Source organism: Pagrus pagrus (assembly GCF_965226575.1).
Source record: "Pagrus pagrus genome assembly, chromosome: 19".
Lineage (NCBI taxonomy): Eukaryota > Metazoa > Chordata > Actinopteri > Spariformes > Sparidae > Pagrus > Pagrus pagrus.
In genome coordinates, this window is record NC_140203.1 from 24,546,860 (window position 1) to 24,570,031 (window position 23,172).

At 39.8% G+C, this 23,172-nt stretch overlaps 2 protein-coding genes across 2 annotated transcripts in view; both read right to left on the reverse strand.

The window, feature by feature from the left end:
* Nucleotides 1-5,570: 5,570 nt before the first annotated feature.
* dpm2 (dolichyl-phosphate mannosyltransferase subunit 2, regulatory) lies at nucleotides 5,571-10,915 on the reverse strand. The gene is made up of 4 exons (XM_084382775.1): nucleotides 10,800-10,915; nucleotides 8,069-8,158; nucleotides 7,633-7,735; nucleotides 5,571-7,286 (listed from the first exon to the last, which is right to left on the reverse strand). Exons 1-4 carry the CDS (start codon nucleotides 10,800-10,802, stop codon nucleotides 7,231-7,233), a joined length of 252 nt encoding a protein of 83 aa, XP_084238901.1. The 5' UTR covers nucleotides 10,803-10,915; the 3' UTR covers nucleotides 5,571-7,230.
* Nucleotides 10,916-12,125: 1,210 nt separating this feature from the next.
* eeig1b (estrogen-induced osteoclastogenesis regulator 1b) overlaps nucleotides 12,126-23,172 on the reverse strand; it is a 28,463-nt gene continuing 17,416 nt past the window's right edge. The window contains exons 8-12 of the mRNA XM_084382774.1: nucleotides 22,810-22,911; nucleotides 22,483-22,699; nucleotides 18,335-18,456; nucleotides 18,170-18,239; nucleotides 12,126-18,074 (exon numbers count right to left, since the gene is read on the reverse strand). Coding sequence (XP_084238900.1) covers nucleotides 18,029-18,074; nucleotides 18,170-18,239; nucleotides 18,335-18,456; nucleotides 22,483-22,699; nucleotides 22,810-22,911 — 557 coding nt within the window. The 3' untranslated portion in view covers nucleotides 12,126-18,028. The remainder of the gene's footprint in view (nucleotides 18,075-18,169; nucleotides 18,240-18,334; nucleotides 18,457-22,482; nucleotides 22,700-22,809; nucleotides 22,912-23,172) is intronic.

The following is a 23,172-nucleotide window of genomic DNA, read 5'->3' on the forward strand; positions in this document are numbered from 1 at the left end:
ATTGTTCAGTCAGACCAGTTCAGTCACATTCAATCGGTGGTGTCTTCCAGAAAGGAAAATTAGAAGTGATGCAATTTAAAGGCCGGCAAACAGATTTCCTGTAGTTTTGTGTTTGGTTGGTTTTTTGAGGCCAATATGATGATGATACCAATTTTTGTATGTCTGCTTATCACAACATCAGTGTTGTTAACTATGGAGCATTTTTGACCTTTGTCACACTAGACAAACATTTTTAGTGATGAGTGATTTATACTTGTAGGCGGGCATATCAGCATCAGCCTTTCCTTTCTGTGCATTAAATCAAGCAGATGATCAAAATGAATGACCAACAAGTTTATAATTAGATCTCTAAAACACAAATGAAAAGCCAAGACCTGGAATAAAGTACCAGCAACATTATATTATCCATATTATCCATCTGTGTGTCTCTTTATACTGCACAAATATGTGGCCAGTGCGCTCCTTTCTAAATTGAATTCATGTTTCTGGAGATGGTGAAGGTCGGGACACCATTATTTCTGTGCATAATTATGATGGTGTCATGTTTTCAATAAATCATTTATACAATAACAGTGAAGTTGCACCAAACTTTGTGGCATAGTGACCCTTGTTTCCAACACACACTGTTTCCTGTCTGCTTCAATCAGAATTAACCAGACAAATGACGGCCATGTCTCTGCTCTTTCACACGATATTTATCTCAGCCTGTTGGAAATTAAAACCTCATGCTTCAGGAGCTACTGTTAGGAGAGGAGACATGTCAGGAAGGAGAGGACAAAGGCAGTTTTTGGATGAAGGTGTTTTCAAGTTATAGCCGATCAGTTTGGTGGTGACACAAGATATATATCTACAAAATAAAACAGGAAATCAACAAAAGAAAAAACCCAAACAATGGCAGAGGGCACTTGTCTATTCTGAGTGTGTAGGGCAGGTGCTCAAGCCCTTTTTGGGTCGATCTGTGCGTGTGCCCAGTTTGTAAGGAAGGTGGCAATACAGCCACTGAGCAAACCCTGCTGACTCATCAACTGATGACTGCTGGCTGTGGTTCAGCTATCTGTCAGCAAAAATACCGGTGCAGTGATTCAATATTTATAATAAGAATAATAAAACTTAATTTAAAACACCTCTCAAAACACAGTTATAACATGCTTTACAATAAGAACAGAACCAAACTTGAATGGCACTTAGTTGAGCGCATACCTCCTCCAAGGCCCAACAGTCCCCTTTAATTTAATCAAGCCTAATCCAATATCAAATTCCACAGTGCTGTTTCACCACCATAACTACTTAACCATCTATCACAGCCAACCACAGGACAACCAGACAATGCAGGTGGAATCATGATCTCCATTGTGTTGTGGAAGAATAACAGTTTGATAAAAAGAAAAACGATGTAAAAGCTGGGTTCAAATGAAAAATGCCTTTTAACCAGTTTTAGTTCAAATCACATTGTGCCCCTATTTAACAAAATGCCAAAAATGAAAAATATATTAGAATCCAGTCAAGTTTTATTAAAAAAGAAAAAAAGGAGGCAAAGACACACTCCCATGTCTACATCAGTGGAACTGGTGAACGGTTTTAGGTTCCTTGAAATTACCGACACTGAGAACCTGTGTTGGTCATCACACATCACCACCCTGGTTAAAAAAACACAGAAAAGGATCAACTTCCTACATAAACTTAGGAAGGCTACATTCCAGAGCAAGATCCTAATCAACTTTTACACAAGAGCAATAGAAAGCATCCTGACTGGAGCCATCACAAACTGACATGATTCATCACGGCTCAGGACAGGAAGGCTCTACAGCAGGTAATTAAAACCACCAGAACAAAACTCACATTTATAACTTTATTCACTGATTTGATCAAAACTGGATCGTATTTAATGGAGACGATGTTTTCTGGTTTTCCCTTTGATCTCCTCCGGCTGCTCTGCCTGAACCCTCGCAGATTTAGACAGTTTCATGATGAACAGATGGCTTTACTTGTTGCAAGTAATTCACATTCAGCACTAAAGCTATTGGCTACTGAAAATGCCAATGCCATCCTTGACATGTCCCTCCTAGTCTGACCGTTTTTAAAGGAAACTAACCCTAAGCCATCCAAGGTTTGTGGATTTCTGTTATGTAGTTTTTGTGTAATCCTTCTGACAAACCAACAAACCAACAAACCAACAGCCAGACAGACAGACAGGTGAAAACTGTAACCTCCTTATCAAAAGTAATATTACACAAAGCAGATAAAATGAGGCAAAAGCCAAACAACTAAACACATAAAACATGTCATAAAGAGAATAAAATCACTGAAAAGCAGTGGGTTTTCAAGACTGATTTAAAAAAGATAGTTGCAGTCATGATCTCCTCAGGCAGGTCATTCGGAGTCAGGGAGTCCTACCTACAAAGGCTCTATCGCCTTTGTGTATTAATCCAGAGTTGTCCTCCAACCCCTAAAATAATGTGCTTGGAGGACTGGGTTGAAGATCATCCTCTCCCGGGCACGAGCAAGACTATTGATAGCAATGTTATAGAATGGGACAGAGAACCAAGGCTGTTAGAAATGTAGGTATTTGCACAATCATGGCCTATGATCATTATCTCTGTCTTATCAGCATTTAACTCCTGTGACATCTACTTGTGGATGTCATGAGGATAGTTGCGTATCGTCTGCCTACAAATGGAAACTGATATTATGTGTCCGTCTCAGGTGGCCAAAAGGGAGCATGTATATTGAAAAGAGGATTGGACCCAGCACTGAACCCTGGGGCACCCCACAGTGAACGCCTGATGTCCTTTAGGTATGACCTAAACCATTGCAGAGCCAAGCCACTGATACCTATCCAGGTTTGACATTGGTCCAAAAGGATGTCACAGTCAACGGTGCTTAAATCTCTGAGAAAAAGAATGTATTTATGGCCTTCATCAGCTGACGGCAACAAGTCAGTTTCAGTGCTGTGTTTTTTTCTCTAAAACCAGATTGGAAAATCACAAAGATATTATTTTTATGATTCAAAGCTTGCAGTTGATGAATACCTTAGCTAATAACGGTAGCTTCTGAAGACAGCCTTTTGATAAGCAGCTGAGCCAGAGCAATTTTAAGAATTTAAGAGCGGAGCCACTTGACAGAGAGCAGCTAAAAGTTTACAGAACATAACTTTACACACATCTAACAGAAAACTACACCAGCTCTCCCAGCTGTACAAATAAATCTGCTACAGAAAAGTACATCTGTTTTCTTTCTACTAAACTACACTGTATCACCTTTTGACAGCACAGGATGACAGCACAGGATGTAAATGTCATGCCTTTCGTCCATGAGTAATTACACTCATGCTTCGCACGATGACGTGGAAGAAAATAGTTGCAACAGGAAACGGCTCACAAAAAGGCTGCGGATTATCTTCAGTAACTGGATGTCTTGATCACCACAAGCCTAATGCCATTTAGTTCCATTATGTAAGAGAGAAGACAGACATCTCTACAGCTGGTATCTCCAAAACTCTGAAAACTCAATTTTCACCTCAGTTAGGTGCTTTTGATAGCCACCCACGAGCTTCTGGTCATCCTCTGGCTGAATTTTAACCACTCTTCTTGACAGAATCAGTGAAGTTTAACGGAATTTGTTGGCTTCCTGACATACTTTTTTCTTCAGCACAGTCCACATGTTCTGATGGGGTTCAAGTCAGGACTTTGTGAAGGCCATTCCAAAAGCTCAATTCTAGCCTGATTGATCAGTTCCTTTACCACTTCTGATGTGTGTTTGGATCATTGTCCTGTTGGAACACTCAACTGCACCCAAGAGCCAATCTTCTGCTGATGATTTGAGGTCTTCCTGAAGAATTTGGAGATAATCCTCCTTCTTCATTATTCCATTTACTTTCTTTGGAGCAGCAGATCCACTGGCAGCAAACCAGCCCCACAGCATAATACTACCAGCACCATGCTGGACAGTAGGTCTGGTGTTGTTGGAGTTAAAGGCCTCACCTTCTCTCCTCCAAGATATTGCCGCTCACTGTGGCCAAACAACACAGTTTTTGTTCCATGTGATCACAGAGATTTCCTCCAGAAGGTTTTCCTTTGTCCATGTGATCAGCAGCAAACTTCAGTGGAGCTTTAAGGTGCTGCGTCTGGATCAAGGGCTTCTTTCTAACACGGCAGCCTCTCAGCTCATGTTGATGTAAAACACACTGGACTGCTGACTCTGACACCTGTCTTCCAGCAGCTTCTAATTCATTGCAGACTTGCTTTTTGGTGGTTTTTGGTTGACTCTTGACCATCCTGACCAGTTTTCTCTCAGCAGCAGATGATAGTTTGTGTTTTCTTCCTGATCGTGGCAGTGACACAACTGTGACATGCACTTTATACTTACAGACAGTTGTTTGTACAGTTGATCTTGGGACCTGTAACTGCTTTGAAATGGCTCCAAGTGACTTTCCTGACTTGTTCAAATCAATAATGAGCTCTTTCAGATCAATGTTGAGCTCCTTAGACTTTCCCATTGTAGTGTCTGTGGCTGAGTCTAATGGCTGTATCATACAAGCCCTATTAAAATGGACCCAGAGTCAGCAGCTGTTATCAATCAGAATCAGTCAGAAGAAGTTAAGATGCTACAAAGAACATTTGATTCACACAACTTTCTATAATCACCAAAACTGATCGTTCAAGTTACTGTATGTATATTATTGATCCCGCAGATTTGGTCACATTTTCAGAAGACCTATAATGAATTAATTACTGAACCAAACTTGGAAATCATTGGAACTCAAGACTGCCATGATATACATGTAAAGTGTCATTTTAACGCTTTTCAGATCTCTCCAAGGGTGTAACCCAAGTTACACCTAGCACTGGATCGCCCCTCCAGTTTCTCCCACTCTCTATAGATTGTGTCTATTGTAGTATATAATTAGCTTGTGGTATTTGTAGTTTTTTTATGAGACCATATGTTCAGAATTTAGGTTAGTACCGAACCATTAATAGACCGTCTTTCATTATACATAAGAAACAATATGTGCCAGTTGCCAATTTCCAAAAATGTCCCAGGTCATTTTAGTGAGCTGCTGTTCAGACATGTTTCAGAGTCACATCATCCCACTTTTTATGTCTGACATTTGCAAGTTCCAAGGGGGCTCCAAATGCCAGGAGCATCATCTGAAACAGGACACATAAATGACCTTTGTTCAGTACTGATCCCAGCTGTCTTCCTGCCGAGTCAGTTAAAACACCTTTTCTGTGTTAAGGTTGAATTATTATTTCTTACAAAGAAAGTAACAGAAGCACAACAGGTTAGACACACACCGAAAAGAAGCCAATAACACAGACCAACCAACATGTCATCAACCTGTTGAGGAGAGCTTGATGGTGATTTGAGAGTTTACACTTCATCTCATCTCCTTGTTGGGAGATGAGAACAAACATGGAAAGAGGATGAAGAGGTGACCTTTTTCCAGCAGCAGAAGAGGAGGATGTGTGAGAAGATGGAAGTGTACTAACTGGTTAGACGATCTTCTAAAATGACCTCTTACTTAAGAACAGTACACATACAATACATTTCTAATGAAAAAATATAACACGTTTTCAAGCATCAGCATTTTATTGAAGCACACAAAAAACAGTTGGCCTTGATTTAGCCATGTGTACGCTGGTTCATCATTCATACTTTTACAAACTAAAGAAACAGACACATTGTCACAGTATTTACAGAATTTAAGACCCATGCTGCTTTCAGTAAAGTTGGAGTTCCAAATCTCTTGTTACTGTTTTGCTGCCACGGTGGAAATAAATGAGTGCAAAGCATCTCCTAATGACTTTACTGCAGAAACAGACCACCATAGCCACCAATTCCTGCTGCCACAGAATGTCATGATGAGGTGGCAAAAAAAAGAATAACAGTCAGAGAATCATTCTGACTGCTTCAAAAGTGAAACTGGAGAGAGACTGAGTCAGCTGTGCCTGGAAACACAAAACAGGGATTTTCATCCTGCCCTTACTTTTTTATTATTGTTTAAGTGTGAAACTGTCCTTTGGCTGCTGTGACTAAGAAATTTCCCCATTTGCAGGACAAATAAAGGAATTCTGATTCTGATTCTGATTCTGATGGAAGCATCAGGGGAATCGACTCCAAGGATGAGGACTCTCAGGCTCTCAGGCAGTGTCTCAGAGAAACTGATTAGTGCTTCTTATCTTCAGAAGGTATTTTTCAGTTGAAAAGTGGGGCGGGGTTTAGGGTTTTTGCTCTTAAATTTGAGCCAATTTGATACAACAGAACAAATAAATTTGACACCAGTCAACTGAGATGCTGTGAACTCCAACATGCTAACACAAGTTCTCCCAATTAAATCACACAGGTCATTTCTAGTATGTTGGTCTAACAAATATGAATTAATATAACCTTTCAGCTAATAAACTGACATGAACGCTCCAGCTAAATGAGTTCCTGTTAACAGTTCCCTCTGCGTACAAGAGGAGAAAACACAGCAACTGATCTACACATCACAAAACACGTGAGTCACAAAAAGAACCTTTGGACAAATTTAAAGCTACGTATCAGATTTTAATGTCATCTTTCAAGCTGTTCTCATGAGCTGGAAGAATTTGTAAGTTTCAGAATCATTAGACAGTCTCTGTGAAAATTGGTGGTCCATGTTTTGCTTTAGGCGGACTCATTCTCAGTGTCTCTTTTTATACCCCCGCTCAGGGGTGCTGAAGCTTTTACATTCAACACATAGTGGCTTTAAAACACAGTCAGTGATTTCTACTGAACTGAAAACAGAACCAAAATGTAAAAAAAAAGATCTCACCAAACTTTCTCGTTAAAGGTGCAATATGTAAGAATTGTTCATCTCTTGAATTCACCCTCCAAACATATATGGACCAGCATATTACCAGAGCAACCGCCAAACTGCTGCTAACTGTAGCTGCTGTTAGCTAGTTAGCAGCGCAATTAGCAATCCGGACTGCGAGCTCAGTGGTTTTATGAGGAAGGAGAGGGCGGGGCTTCAGTAGATATCTCTTCAACACAGTACATACACATCTTTGACATAACATCAACACTGTTGTTTCTTCACTCTGTTGATAATGTTTGATGATTTTTTTTTTGCACCTTTATCAAATATAACTTTGTAAATGTAAATGTCAGCGGTTCAGGAGCCATGATTTTGTTCACAGAGAGGGTTTAGCGTCCACGTTATTTTCACATACTTCAGTCCTCTGCAGTCACTCCAACATCCTGAGATTAGTCCACTTTCTTTGGCTTGCGATTCTTCCACATGATAACTGCAGTGAAGGCCCCTGTGGTAAAGATAAGAGTGGTATAAAACTTGACATTGACATAACACACATTTTCAATTTAGAGGCTTTGTCTGCGGAGTCCCAATTTAGAGTACTTGAGTGCAGACTTTGTTGCCTGGCCCTGACACAACAGGCCGACAGTCAGCCATCAGCCAATGTCTAGAGCTGTCAGTGAGCTTCTGTGGCCCTTCTTTTTTCTGTGTGTCACCCACTGTTGGCACTAGTTGGCCCACGTCGGTGGCTTTTACGCCAACTGAGCACACTGAATCGCTGGTGGAGCCTGGCGGTGAGAGAAATCACTCTGCCAGTTCTTTGATGTCAGCTTGGTGTGTCTGGGCCTACTCACCTATACAGAGGAGCAGTATTACGGCTGCAATGCCAGGCAGAATGACGGAGTACTCCCGAGGAAGAAAATACTTGTGCAGTACATGATGACTGTCCACAAAAGGCTGGAAAGGGACAAAATATACATCATATATTTAATTTTAAAAGTTTTGTTAACTTTATTTTTAAAAAACTGAAATTACTGGTAACATATCAAAATGTAAAAACGTGAAGTTGCATGTATTCAGATTTTGTGAGACAGTTGAAGCACCTAGGTGGTGGCTTTTCAAATCATTTATTTAAGTAAATGACTCACTGCAGGGGTAAATATTTGTTCACTTGGGTGATTATGCCATTTATTTTGACAGAATAAAATCTTTAAGGGGATAGATAAGAATCATAAATACAGCCCCTTCCTTTTGATTGTATTATAAACTGTTCTGTGTGGTCACACCTACCAGGATGATGACCCATACAGAGTAGTATGTAAACAGCAGGAGGCTGAACACAACAAGACTCATGCCAACTGCTTGATCCACTCCTGTAGCCTGGAAACACAGAAACACACATTGAGCAGACACCACCTGGGGGAACTTTTATATTGCACGCATGACCAAAATCCCACCCGAACACTTTGAAATTTTCTCAAAACAAACGTAATAAATAGGTGATAACGACGCAGGTGCAACCAACAGCTGACATGGTTTGTGACTTCAACGAGTACTCCCACTGATACCCTGATAGTTTGGGGGGGGATTAAAGAAAGGTTAAAAATCCCAGCAGCAGAGGCGGGGATAACCTGACTTTTAGTTTCTTGTATGAGTCAAACCCACGATGAGTAGTACTCTTCCTGATTAGTCAACTAACTGTTTGTTTATTTTCAAACTCAGAACAAGTCAGTACGTGACTCATCTGCTTTTGAGTACAAGTAAATAAAACTCGAAGAAAAAAACATTCATCTTGATGTCACAAACTGCTGCCAGATGAGACAACAGATGAGAGACTCACTTCATAGCCAACATGCCATGCAGCGCAGGTGGTCAGTTCAGTAAAATCATGTTGAGAATTGAGACGGAAAAACATTTTTCATATCAGCACTTTGGTAAAAAAAATCAGAGTCAAACAGATGGCACCACCTAACTACTGTATATTATTGTATATTACTGTTTATTATTTTGTAAATCTGGTATATCTACTGAAATAACTGCCATTAAAATGACTTAATCCCATTTAAAGACAAATGTAGTACTTAATAATCACCCTCTGCTTTGTCTATACATAAACTACTCAAAATTAGTTAGGGATATCTGGATATATATATATATATATATATAGGAGCATATACAGGTGCATCTCGATCAATTTGAATATTGTGGAAAAGTTAATTTATTTCAGTAATTCAATTTAAAAAGTGAAACTCATATTATATAGATTCATTACACACACAGTGAAATATTTCAGCCTTTATTTGTTTTAATCTTGATGATTACAGCTTACAGCTCATGAAAACCTTAAATTCAGTATCTCAGAAAATTAGAATATTACATAAGACCAGTAAAAAAAGGATTTTTAATACCGAAATGTCAGCCTTCTGAAAAGTATGTTCTTGTATATGCACTCAGTACTTGGTTGGGGCTCCTTTTGCATGAATTACTGAATCAATGCGGCGTGGCATGCAGTCGATAAGCCCAGGTTGCTTCGATAGCGGCCTTCAGCTCGTCTGCATTGTTGGGTCTCGTGTCTCTCATACAGTACATTACATACATTTTCTATGGGGTTCAGGTCAGGAGAGTTTGCCGGCCAATCAAGCACAGTAATCCCATGGTCATTAAACCAGGTATTGGTACTTTTGGCAGTGTGGGCAGGTGCCAAGTCCTGCTGGAAAATGAAATCAGCATCTCCATAAAGCTCGTCAGCAGAAGGAAGCATGAAGTGCTCTAAAATGTCCTGGTATCCTCAAGGCTGTGGTTATCCCTGGTGCTTGTGCATCTTTTCCTACCACACTTTTTCCTTCCACTCAACTTTCTATGAATATGCTTGGATACAGCACTCTGTGAACAGCCAGCTTCTTTAGCAATGACCTTTTGAGGCTTACCCTCCTTGTGGAGGATGTCAATGACTGTCTTCTGCACAACTGTCAGGTCAGCAGTCTTCCCCATGATTGTGAAGCCTACAGAACCAGACTGAGCCCATTTAAAGGCTCAGGAACCCTTTGCAGGTGTTTTGAGTTAATTGGCTGATTACAGTGCCACACCTGGAGTCTACAATATTGAACTTTTTCACAATATGCTAATTTTCTGAGATACTGAACTTTGGGTTTTCATGAGCTGTAAGCTGTAAACATCAAGATTAAAACAAACAAAGGCTGGAATATTTCACTTTGTGTGTAATGAATCTATATATGACTTTCACTTTTTAAATTGAATTACTGAAATAAATTCACTTTTCCACGATATCCTAATTTATTGAGATGCACGTGCTATAATAAGTCAAATGAAATGCGTCACATTATTTTTGGGGACCAGAGATTTTCACAAAACACAAAACAAACATTCGGATATGTCACAGAACAGTGGATCACGTGAAACATTAAAATATCCCGAACCGACAGGACCGGGAGGTTTGACAGGCGACACACGAGTCACGCCAAACTCCATTCAAATATCTGCAAGTTAACAACTTATCTTCTTTACTGCAAATATACGCATGTCGTACATCAGATACGTTTGGTTTATGAGCTACAAACACTCTCTTGTAAAATCGTCGCAGAAAACGAGCATTCAAATAATTTCAATTTAAGTTTAAATGAATGACCGGAACGGGAATATTTGGGGGATAACCTGTTTGAAAGTCGACAGAATCGTGAAGGTATTTATGTAGTTATTTACGGTTTCTGCACATTTTCAGGTTTAATTTGACTATAGACTACACCGGGGGGAAGGTGATTATAGTCGATTTTACGCAAACTACCGAGATAAACGCTCACGGTAGACAATAATGTCTCTAACTACATGTTTGTCATAAGATTAGCTAGAGTCACTGTGAGTTAGCCGGCGTAGCTTCATTACTGGGTGAAAGCGTCCACAGGTTCAGCCTGCTATAATACCGTATATATGTCGGTAACTATAGACGAGTTAAAGCTTCACAGAGCTGCCTTTAATTCAACTTTAATCGGTTTATCTTTCTTACCATTTCTGACAGGTTTGTTTGCTGACGTTTCCTGCTGCTCTTCTTCTTGTTGATAAGTCCGGCTGACAAGATGCATCTGAGGGTCACTGCTGCCCCCTGCTGGTTGACCCGCAGAAGTTCTGTTCCTTCACGTACAGTATGTGCTCTGTTACACCCAGACTATGCATAATAGAGGAATTAGAATTCATGTAAAATTCTCAAAATATTTTTTAAATAAATGTCCTTTTGTTTCTATTCTGATAGGCGTTACATTTCATCATATACTTACAATGTCACTTACTATATGACAGCAACATGTTGTTCTGAGACTGACACATCCAAATACATTTAGGAATTAAGTTTACAATAGCAGGATGTACTGTATGTGCTACACCATTTTGTTACAAAGATGCAGTTTACATAAGGTCTGGGCTGTTGGAGATTCTCAGGCACAGGGTTTGTTTAATAGATGTTGCACATCTTCGATCTCATAATGTAGTTGTGTAGTCATTCTATTTATCATACAATAGATAAGGTTGTATTACAAATGCATTACATTGGTTCGAAACAACCTCCATGTAAAACAGCCCTTATATTAAGGCAGTAAGATAAATGTTATTTCGAAATACCAGTGTTGTAAAAATACCCAAATATCATACTTAGCAAAAGTAAAAATATCGTGTTAAAATATTAGTTTGGTAAAGGAAAAGTCAAAAATAGAATAGAATGCCTTTATTGTCATTGCACAGTATTTGCCTCCTATATGTAATGGAGTGGAAGTATAAAGCAGCAGAAAATGGAAATACTCCAGTAAAGTAGAAGTACCTCAATATTGTACTTAAGTAAATGTACATAGTTAAATTCAATAACTGCTAAATGGCATCACAACCCAGAGAAAGTCCAGTTTTCAGCCGATTTAATCATGTACTAACAATGCCCCTTCACTAGTTAAATACATGTATTTGATCAGATATCACACGTAAGCATTATTACCATCTCACATGTGCTGAACACACATTATAGTCTTTAGTAAAATTATTATTATTATTATTATTATTATTGGTTCATTTTTGACAATAGAAACAGTTTGAAAAATAATGTACTCGAGGTCCATCTACTGAAAAGGACCAGAAGTTAAGTTGTAGTTAACTGCAGTAAGCACACAGTAGTAGGCTGGTCACATCAGATACCGTATGTCATGTCTTTCTTAATAAACTCACCATCTACAGTTAGTAATTGTGTTGGGTTGTGTTTGTCTGATATATGATTAGAAATCATATAGCTATTGGCAACAGCCATGTGTATACGACTAATAAATCAATTCACACTGTACACAGAATGATGATTGCAGGCTTTACCATTTTATTTGGTATGCATGTTTATGCAAATCATAATCCATTGCTTACCACTGGTATGTTTACATGCTGCTATTAATATAACAGATAATTGCAACTCTTTATGTGACATTTACATGTACGTCAAAGCATTTTAATACAAGGAGAGGAAATATTTGAATGAGCAACTAAAACACATTACAAACAAAATAGATCTGATTTTAAATTCTCTACTTTACTTTTAAAGACAACAACATTTAATCAAAAATGTTCATAACACACAATGGTAATTAATGAATTAGTATTATAATTCTACTAACTTGAATAGGTCCAATTTGTGAGGCCTAATTTGAATGTAATAATATTCCCCTCACCGAAACTTTCTTCCTATGCAAATAATCAGTAGCTACAAATACAATATAATCCCAATATAATTATGCAATAATTCTGTTTGCTTTCAAATTATCAGGAAAGAAAAAACCCTTTCACCGCATGGAATAAGACATTTATTTGTATAAATGTAATTAATAAGGCCACAGGTTACATAAAGTCAAGTACAAAGGAAAGAATGAGTATTTCTGGAACTAATCACAGTAGTAGACTATTCACCAACACAACGGCTCCCTTTACTGTATGTTTTTCCTAATGACCACGCCCTTCACTGTAAATAAAAATCCTTTTAGTCCCATCTCGGCATAAAATGATTAGCTTTCACATAGAAATGCGCACAAATCTGTAGACCAGCCTGCTGGTCTGAAAATCAAAGGACAATAGATTGGAGGGTTACATATAAAACCCCACATATTCCTTTATGTGCTGTGTGTTCACGGGCCACCTCCATGTACGTAGATACCGTAGGGAACTTTATTTAAATGCACGTGCAAGTGATAAATATGGACTGCTATTGGACAACACGCAGAGACAGAAATGATACATTCTTAGTTTTTGTACTTTAGTGTGGATGGCAATAGAAAACTGCTGAGGCTGGAACCCCGCGTGACACATTTTAGAGCAGTCGACAAGCTGTCACCAGTAAACCCACCAGTTCTCCTGTATTTAAGTACAATTGATTTATGCAGTATTTTACAAGTATTAATGTGGGCTTGATTGGCCACAGAAAAAAACACAACAGGAAGCTTTCCAGTATCTGATATAACTGTACATCAGTCAAACATGCATGGCCAGCATGCATATAGAGGCACTTTCACATTCACATACAGTACAACAACAAAGACATTAACATACACACTGTGCAGATACACAAACACACACATGAATCCTGTGGGGGTGAGGATCTATTGTATATTGCCAGTCCTGGTACAACATGGGCTTTGTGTTGCTGCAGCTGTGGGACTGACCTCACTACAGCCAACACCCGGCCTACACAATCACTGTTACAGTAGCTCTATACACAAAGTGACAGAGTTTAAACAAGTTGTTCAGCTATGATACAGAAAAATAGGAATGCCTTGTTGATCTACTTTGAGTTCATACACTATATTGCAGCACCCTCATAAAACGAAAACTGTCTAAAACTACAAAGTGCAATGAGTTCCGGCTGAAGTCAGTCTTTTTGTTAAATACTGTGCAGTCAGTGTAGGAGGCCAGTCGTCTTCTTGTCAGGTCCATTAATCTGAGCCTCTCAATCATTTTGGCTAGCTGAAGTTGGATGACTGACTTGAATAAATAGTCAACAGATAATCTGCTCAGATCCCCTAAAATGGCACAAGCTGTGATTTCAAGGTGAATCAACAAAAATATATTGTACTTTAAAGGAGCACTCTGTAGTCTTTGTTGAAGAAATGTTAACCAGAAGAGAAAGATCGTCATTGGCTAATTTTTTTCTGCCTAAACTAAATAATCAAACTGTCTTTGTTTTCATGACTGAATAAACAAACTGACCTTAAAGGACAACACAATTTATACTGTTTGACTTTGTTTATATGTGGCGGACCCTGCCACCTTTCTAGCTTCAAACAGCGTTCTGGGGCCTTATTTTCCTCTGAGAACAGCTTGTTTATTCACTTATGTAAAGAAATACATATTTCTGAGTTTGTATCATTACCTCATTAATATTGTGAATATTAAAATTCTGTCTCTGAATTTCTTCTCCAAAACCATGTAGTGCCCCTTTAAAGCTGCACTCATCATTTTTAAATAATAAGATTGGATCAAACAGCTATGTATAATGACATATTGGTCACTTGCAGTGAAATCCCCCAGAAAATGATCACCCACTCCGCAGTTCCCCTCAGGTCTACTGAGCTTTTTAGCCTCTTTTGGTTCATTGTTTTGGTTTTCCGGCCCACAGACCAGTAGCAGTTGTCAGCTAAAAAGCTCTAAAACACTGCAACCACCTGCTCACGACCAAACAGCAGGCAGAGACAGTAAGTGACCAGCTGGTGAACATTATTGAGCATTTAGCAGCCTAACGGTCAGATATGGAGCGTGAATATTGGACTGACATTCATCAAGTCAGACAAACATGACTCCAAATAAATACTGCTGTTACTCTGTTTGCTAGGGAACTGTTCAAAAACTGCTAAAACTAACAATATGATAACATGTCAATATTGTGTTTGTGTGCAAAAATCAATGAACGCAGCTCAGTAACTTTCAGCCTGTTGCAATGTAATGTTCAATGTATGTCTTTAGGAACCTCCTGATCATAACAAAGCTGCTCTTTGGGTCAGAATAATCTGTGTTCTGAATGTGTAGCTTGGGCTGTGACAAAGCTCTGAACAAAGTTGGTGAGCAAAGAAACTACATCACCACAACATTTGACAATCTGGATTAGTTTCCAAGAGCATTCAAATTCAAAAAAAAAAAACTTAGTAAGTGCAGACAGCAGACGGTTGCATATGGCCAGCCATATGAACGCAAAGCCAGATTCACCAAATTGCATTTTTTTCCTATAGAACAGTATTGAATGAAAAATGTAAAATAAAAAAAACAAAAACAGAACGTGTTCTTTGTCATTTTAGAGAACCACATTATCTCCATTTTCATTTTAGTGGTTTCTAACAATCCTCCAATAGAGTACACATGTGCATAATAGTATAATAAGTATGAATATACAGTGATAAAATAGCATCAAAATATAATAAAAGGTCAGTTCCATTCCATTTCTTGTGCTGCATTCAGTGGGTCCTTGTCAACTCGAGAGTGATAAAGTGATAGAATCAGATTTATCTGGTTTGACTTGTGTGTTCGTGGGTCCGAGGTAAAACCATCACATGAGCTAAACCAGTGAAGAAGCTGCTGTGGGATGTAAATAATGGACACCAAACAAACTCTGCTGTTTGTTTCCGTGTTTAGCCTGAACACGATGCAGGCTGTTACATGTGTTTAGGCCTTATGATAGTTACAATATATGGATATTTGACTGATACACTGTCTCCAGTCATACCATGTGTTCAAGTGAAACACTAGGTTCCCCTGTCTGACTCTTCCACTGGTATGCACTTTCCTTTATTGTGTTATCTGATCAGGTACTACCTCCTGGTGGTGAACTCAGGAATGTTCAACTCTACAAGTTGATGAGGCCCTACTGAACGCACCATTATTTCAGTGTTGCACTACAATTCCCATAATGCAGTGGTCTCAGGATATTCAAGTAATTTCTGCACTTGGCACTAATGAAAGTTTCACTAGGTGTGTTTCAGACTGGTCCCTTGTTCAGTAATGTTCATAGTAAAACCCTGTACAGTGAACAGGTTTACTGCAGAAGTCAGTTATTGATCGCAGCGTAGGGTAATATCACATTAGAGTATTTTCTCCAAAGTTTAAAGAATAATAAACTGTACACCTATGATAGCATTGTTACGCTATAGTTGTGACAACAGTAGGTGTCTAAATAAATTGTGGTGCATCATCTTACATGTTTACTGTACAGGTATGTGTGCACGTGTGTTCTGCTGTCACATATCATAATGGGTTCTGTGAAAAATCTATTACGCTTGATGTCATTGTTTAAGGTCTGTGTTGGAATTGTAGTAATACTCATTTTCACTCAGCGAGGAAAGACAGAAAAGGCCATTGTGGAGAATTACTGACTCCAGGAACCTACCGAACCAGAGACTTGTTCGACACACACACACAATCTAAAGAAAATGATCATTGTATTACTGTGAATTCTCAAACAGAATCCGGCACTTAAATTACAGCTCAGAAAAAAGGGGAAAAACTTAATAACTGGTAACCATACCATACAGATAGTCGATATGAAAACAGAGTCATGGCTGTTTGCTCTGAGTTTCTCCTCAGAAATACTCATCTCTAAGTCTCAGGAGGGAAAAAACTAAAAAGAATTAGTAATTAATGCTCTCGAACTAAAAATGTGTGCACATGAATTAATAGAATGTTAAAGCTGGAGTAAGTAACAATGGAATAATCCGCAGGAGCAGGCTAGATTTTTTAAAGTATCCAATTAAATCCCTTCTGGCGTCCCTCCTAAACACATGCCTGCGCACTGCCTGACTGTAACAACACCGACTGCCCCGTAGCTCTCACTGGCCAGCTGGGAGTTGTGTGTGAATGGCAGGTTTGCTACATTCCACAAGCTCTTAGCCTTTTTAAAGGAGAATAAATACATAAATACACAACTCTGTCAAATGCCACAATAATATAGACATGAGCAAAATAGGCGTCATGAACGTACCGGCAGCTGCTGTTCTCTGCTGTGTGCTAACGCTACTGGATCAGCTGCTGAACGACGGCTCAGAGGCTGTGTGCTGTGTACAGCTCATTGTTTTCATCTCTAACCATATCCAGCTACCTCACATCTCACTCACTGATAGAAAACACCTAGTACATACACTAGTATTGGGAAATTTTAAATGCAGTTTCTCTGCAATTCTTGTGCCCATAGCTCGCTAACTGCTATAGCAATACATGAAATGAGTGCACCCAGGCAGGCAGGTACGAAGGTACACAGAAATGTACGCCAGCCAGTCATTTAATTCAGCTCGAATCAAATGATCTGATAGGCTTATTAGAGGTCGACCTGCAACCTCCACAGTCACCCGATTTTCAACAAATATAACAAAAAAATGCCTCTAAAATAAATGACCAACCTTGGCTTTAAACACTAAGGTGGATGTTTCAACTAATGTTCTATGGATGTCGAAGATAACAACATTGTTAAGTAAGAAAATCTGAAGTATATCTACAGCCTGTCAACTTATTAGTGCTTATTTTATTAGATACCTACTGTAACTGTGTGCTAACACAGCAGGCCAGTATTGCTAAAATAAAGCATCACAACTGTATAAATTGGAGTGGTGATGGGATGAGGACACCTGATATGAATTAAATGGCCACACAATATCAATATGAAGGAGTGAATTCAGTATAAAGTTAGCCTGACGCTAACTGACTGACCCGAGTTACAGTAAAAAAAAAGGCATCATGATGTTAATTCCAAAGTGCTAATTGCTAATTTGTGCACATAATTCAGGTAATTTTAGAGCATCAATGACTAATTCCTGTGCAGGAATCTGTATTCATTTACTGTTGAATTGATTCTGATTGATTCTACTTTGCTGCACTTTGACAATGTTACGCTGCTGTAATAAAACTCCACACTTCCTGCAGATGTTCCATAATAAAAGCTTCCCTTTTCTCCCTGGACTGTGTTTTAATGTAAAACAGAAACGTAGAGGACATGTTAACTCTGAGCAGGAAGTGCAAATTAACACAGGCAACAGGAGCAGATTGGATGTCTGTCCACTATTTTAAAACATACAATAATGGTATGTTACACACCTCCCAACACCTGATTAAATATACTAGAAAGGCTCATATCTATATCATAGTATTTCAGCCTGTATGCACTGAAGACATGTATGCACATACTTGTACATACACAGTCACAGACAACCAGTTGATGAGGCTGAAGACGTGTTGACGTGTCTCTCAGTGAGTCTCGATGACCACCGGCTCAAAAACACCAGGCGTTCCCCTGGGAAAACACAGGAACACATGATTGTTTAGATAAAAGAAAGTGGGTTGGTATAAAGAGCCAGTATATGAGTGTACCTGTTGTGAACAGTGTACCTGGTGGCGAGCTGCGTCCCGCTGAGGGCAGTGGTCCCATCTTTGCTGACAAACAGTCTCAAGTTGCTGTCTGAAGAAAAGCAAGGAATCCACAAGAGAAGTTACCACGGTGGCGCACGAATGTTGTACTAGAACTAAATCCTCCAAACTGAAGCTCTGTCTGACCTTCATTGCTGCTGCTGTCAGAAAAATTCTGACTCTGGACAATCTTCTCCACGATGTCATCTGCATCAATGCGGGTGTCGTCCACACAGCTGGGCTGCCTCTCCACAGTGTCCTTCTTCCTCCTGTTGCAGGGCAAGACAGACACCAACAGAGACGAGATGAGAAACACTCCACAGGAAGCAACTTTATAACTTGTGTTTTTATTGTAAAACGACATTCAGAGTGGAAGACAAAGGAAGAATTTCATGCACAGGGAAACACTCTGACTTGTCTTTAAAGGTTCTGCTTCATATAGAAAACCCTCATATTCTAGGACAAATCTGGTGATATTCATTATTCTTCTTACTGTTAACAAATCCCATGAAAAAGACAAAAGCATCGATGAAGGTATCCTACTGACAAGTATGCTACTGTGTGTATTAAAGCCTGATATATAAGCATCTAATCAAGACATCCCATAATGATTCAAAAAAGTTCAAAAATAAAAGTTGGCCATCTTTTCAGGATGGAAAATTATGTTACTATGAACATGCATATTCAGCAATACAGCAACCATCTCACAACCAAAAAAACCCCATCAAATGTAGGCAATGTTAGAGAACGTCATGGTGTGAGGAGTGTTTGCAAGCTCCAGCAGAGTTTGAGCGCAGGCGTAGGGAAGCGTCAGAGCAAAATAAAATCATCAAAGAAAATAATGTATTTAGTGATCAATCATCTGTTCCACTGTTATAAAAAGGTTGTTGTTGCCACACAACGTGTTTTGTAGCAGCTAGATGGCGCTTTTCACTTCGTGCTTCCCGTTTTTCTAGCTGCTTTAAGAAGTTAAAATATCCTCAACTTCACTTTTGCAATCTTTAAGTTTGGGGGGTCATTCACACATTCAGTGTTTCCTCCTGTTTGAACAACTTTCTTCAAAATCAGACTATATCTGTGAAGGGTTTCCACAGTATTACCTCTTCAGTAGGACCTGACAGGCTTGGGGCAGAGCAGTCAGAAAGTATTGAGAGACAGATAACACACTGTTGGTTCTGGACCTTAATAAGATTTGTTGACAATAACAAAAAAGCATTATCCTTTCATCTTGCTTATGCTAATGCTAATGCTAAACATAAAGGTGAAGTAAGGCTCCTCAAAGTGACGCATGATGTATTCAAGTTACCTTCTCCATTTTAGATGCTACAAAGTGTGTTTACCGTTTCATATTCATGGAGGCCTGGTGACATTTGAAACAGGCGTGACTTGCTCATTCTGTATGATAAGCTGTGGAACAAAACTCAAACCTCTCAAACATGCTTCTTGTCCCTTTGGACTTCTAGTGATGTCACAGATCTCAGTAATTACTTGTGTAAATACAGTGTTATATAATCTGCTATGCACGTCAATGATTAACTAATTATCAGTTTAATGAGATGGAGTTACAGGTGTGTGTGTGTGTGTCTGTCTGTGTGCGTGTCTGTCTCTGCTTCTGTGTGTGTGTGTGTGTGTGTGTGTGTGTGTGTGTGTGTGTTGGCTTTTAAACAGTCCGGCCCCACACAGCTAGTCGCTGCTGTTGTGTACCGTCCTCTCGAGCCAAACCCATCATTCCTTTTTGATTTTTTGAACCAGCTTTGTTCTCTCTCACCCTCCACCCTTTCACACTTGACTACACAGACCCCACAACAACCACCGATTTCATTGAAATACTGAAGGTCAATTTCCCCACTCACAACCATGGACACATCCTGGATCTGGTACGCTTCACTGGGCTCACTGTACATCAGCTCTCCGGCTCCGATCTCTGACCACTTAGCTATCACCGTGGACACTGAGATTCCCATCCCCTTCCCAAAACAAAAACGCACAATCAACTTCTGCAAGCTTCACTCCATTTCTCCCTCCTCTCTCTCATGGGAAAAAATTCCACCTCTGCTCCCCCTGACCTCTACTCACTCCCTCCTCAACTATGACAACACACAAACACACACACTAACTCCTCCTGCCTCGATCAGCTTGCACCCATCAAAACCAAACGGTCTTCTTTACCCACTCTGCTACCTGGTACACTCCCGGCCTTCGCTGGATGAAAATCTGTGGCTGTGAATTAGAAAGACTCTGCAACAAAACAGGTCTCACAGTAAACTCTCAGGCCTAAAGACCACCCTGCAACAATACAAAGGTGATCTCTCTCATGCCCGATCCATCAACTACTCTCAACTAATACAGACTGGCTCTGGAAATCCTTAAACACTATTCATACATGAACAAACTCCTCAACCCTTGGATAACGTTTCCCAATCTCTCACAGTTAAAAAATCCCATTCTCTCTCAAACTGGCTGCTGCCTGAACTCAATCTTGACATCCCAAACAACTACAGACCAATCTCCAGCCTCCCCTTTCTTACTCAACTACTGAAACATGCTGTTGCTTCACATCTCAAAGCCCATCTTTGCCAATAACCTCTATGAATCATTCGAAGCTGGATTCCGTTTCCCAACACAGCACTGAAAACAGCCCTCCTCAAAGTCTCACCCGACCTTCTCCTCTCCTCTGATACTGGCAGCCTCAACATCTTCATTCTACTCATTTGACAGCTGCTTACAGTCTCTGATGAACTTTGTTCTCCTCCTCCCTTTTTGATATCTTTCCTTTTCTCATGGATTATTGTTCTTTTTTTGTTTGGTTGTTTCTTTGTAAAGCATCTTTGAGTATCTAGAAAAGCGCTTTATAAGTCTAATGCGTTATTATTCTTGTTATTACTATTAACCACAAAATGTCATGACAAACCATCAAACACTTGTTAAGATATTTCAGTACAAACTAAATGTCAATCTTGGTGCCATTAGATTAAACTGCATTTCCTCTAATGGCCACTTGAGGCCGGCCCCAATAAAGAGTCAATGCCCATAAGAGCCTATTTTAACATGTCCAACTTTACAGCAGAAATAAACACATTTACAGCCTGGTGCAAAAAACTGTTTTAGTCTCTTGACCATATTTCCCCCTCATGACAACTGTATGGGTGAATGTTTATATAACTCACTCATTAAAATTAAACTAAGGCTGAAAGTTATGCAAAAAAAGGGCATGGCTGCTTTGAGTGACTGCTAGCTGCTGGGCTTTAACTCAGCCGATTTCAGTCAAGCTTACCTCTCAGCCGTCTTTTCATGCAAATATTGGACCAATAATATGGCTTGCTGTCCGATTCATTGTATAGACCGGAGCAGAGTGACAGACATCAGTGTTTTGGATTCGACTGGTTGGTGTTTTGTCTGGCCGTGTACAGAGCTCTGAGTGTGGGGGATAACTGAGAGATCAGGAGTCTCTGGTGAGTGCTGACTTCATTCAGAGGCTAAATTAAACACATACACATAGACACACAGTATTCTGTCTGTTTGAGGTGTAACCAGGCTTCATTTGGCTCACCTCAGCTCCACACCAACGCCACATTTTTGCATATTTTATGATTAGTCAGAGTTGGGTGGAGACAGGCTCTGCATAGATGGCAACAGCCAGGCACCCACTGAGCTTCACATACTGTACAGCTCTTCAGAAACCTACAGGTGACGCCATGTGGCTCTGTCCACTATTTTTTACAGTCAGTGGTCTGGGAAAAAGTGTTGGATTGACCAATCAATCTATCATCTATTCTAATACAAACTATAGGTGATTACACACGCACACGCACACACTTAATCATCAGTTAAGGATTAAAATATGCATCTTTATAACTGATAGAACCAAAGGCCAAAACTAGGAAAATAAAATCCACGTTCTAGTAAACTGGAATTATCCTTTAAAAGAATAAAACCATCTTGATTCTTAAATGTAATTATTACTAAATATAACATTTGTACAATGTGTCCTGTGAGTGCATATGCGTTCAGTTGTCTGCGTGTCAGCCGACACAATTACACTTTTCTAGCTCCACGATGACAGCAGATGTAGCGGTGAGGGTATGAAGCTGCTTTAGTACTCGTTCACATTCAGTCTGAGGTCCGTCCACATGACAACAAGAGCGCGTCACACGTACTTCAAGAATCTCTGGCATGTAGTTTACACATGCCTGAGATTCAGCCTTAGACTGTTATCAGTGCGGTGGAGTCCAGGCATGCTTCACAGTGAGATCAACTCAGTGTTTTGTCAAAAGTGCAGGTGTGTGTGGATCTACCTGGAAGATCTGTTGGACATGAGGGCTACTGCAGATGGTGGAGGAGGTCTCTCTGGTTTGGTTGGAGTTGCTTGCTGTCGGTGCAGTTCGGTTGGGGTGGAGGGAGGCTGCTGGGAGGGGTGGGCCAACCCACAGGAGACGCTGCTGCTGGAGGAGGGGTTCCTGTGGTGACTGAGGTCAGTCAGGCTGGAGCAGCGAGAGTGAGCTGTGCTGTAACCTGGAATATATGAACAAATATTAGATTGTGTCTGCACTGGCCAGCAGCTTGTGAAAACGTGTTTTTTATTGGAGAGTTTATGTTAGCCTGAGGAGGGAGAGCTCTCTGACCTGAGATCTTGCTGTGCTGGCTCGCATAGCTGGAGCTGCGGAAATGACCAGTGTGAAAGACCTCGTCTGGGCTGGACACACTCTCTCCTTCCTCGGGCAGCCCTGTAGAACACAGCAAACACACAACACCTGACTTTCACAGGTTCGTGGCATATATATAATATCATCATGTTCAACAATTTTCTCTGAGACACTCAATAATTCAGTTAATTAATTCTTAAATTGCATGCACCACCTAGCAACTTTGGTGCTCAGTTTGTCTGAAAACCAATATTAATAGACAGCAGAAATGACATGCAACAAAGGTCATTGGCTGGACAACAACCAAGAACATTTCTCTGTTGGTCCCAGTGAACGACCAAC

Coding starts and splice junctions, on each gene's coding strand:
- dpm2 (XM_084382775.1), bottom strand. Junction 7,736..8,068: donor CTGTATGGGTCATCATCCTG/GTAGGTGTGACC, acceptor GTCCCTTTCCAG/CCTTTTGTGGACAGTCATCA. Junction 7,287..7,632: donor AATACTGCTCCTCTGTATAG/GTGAGTAGGCCC, acceptor TCTTTACCACAG/GGGCCTTCACTGCAGTTATC.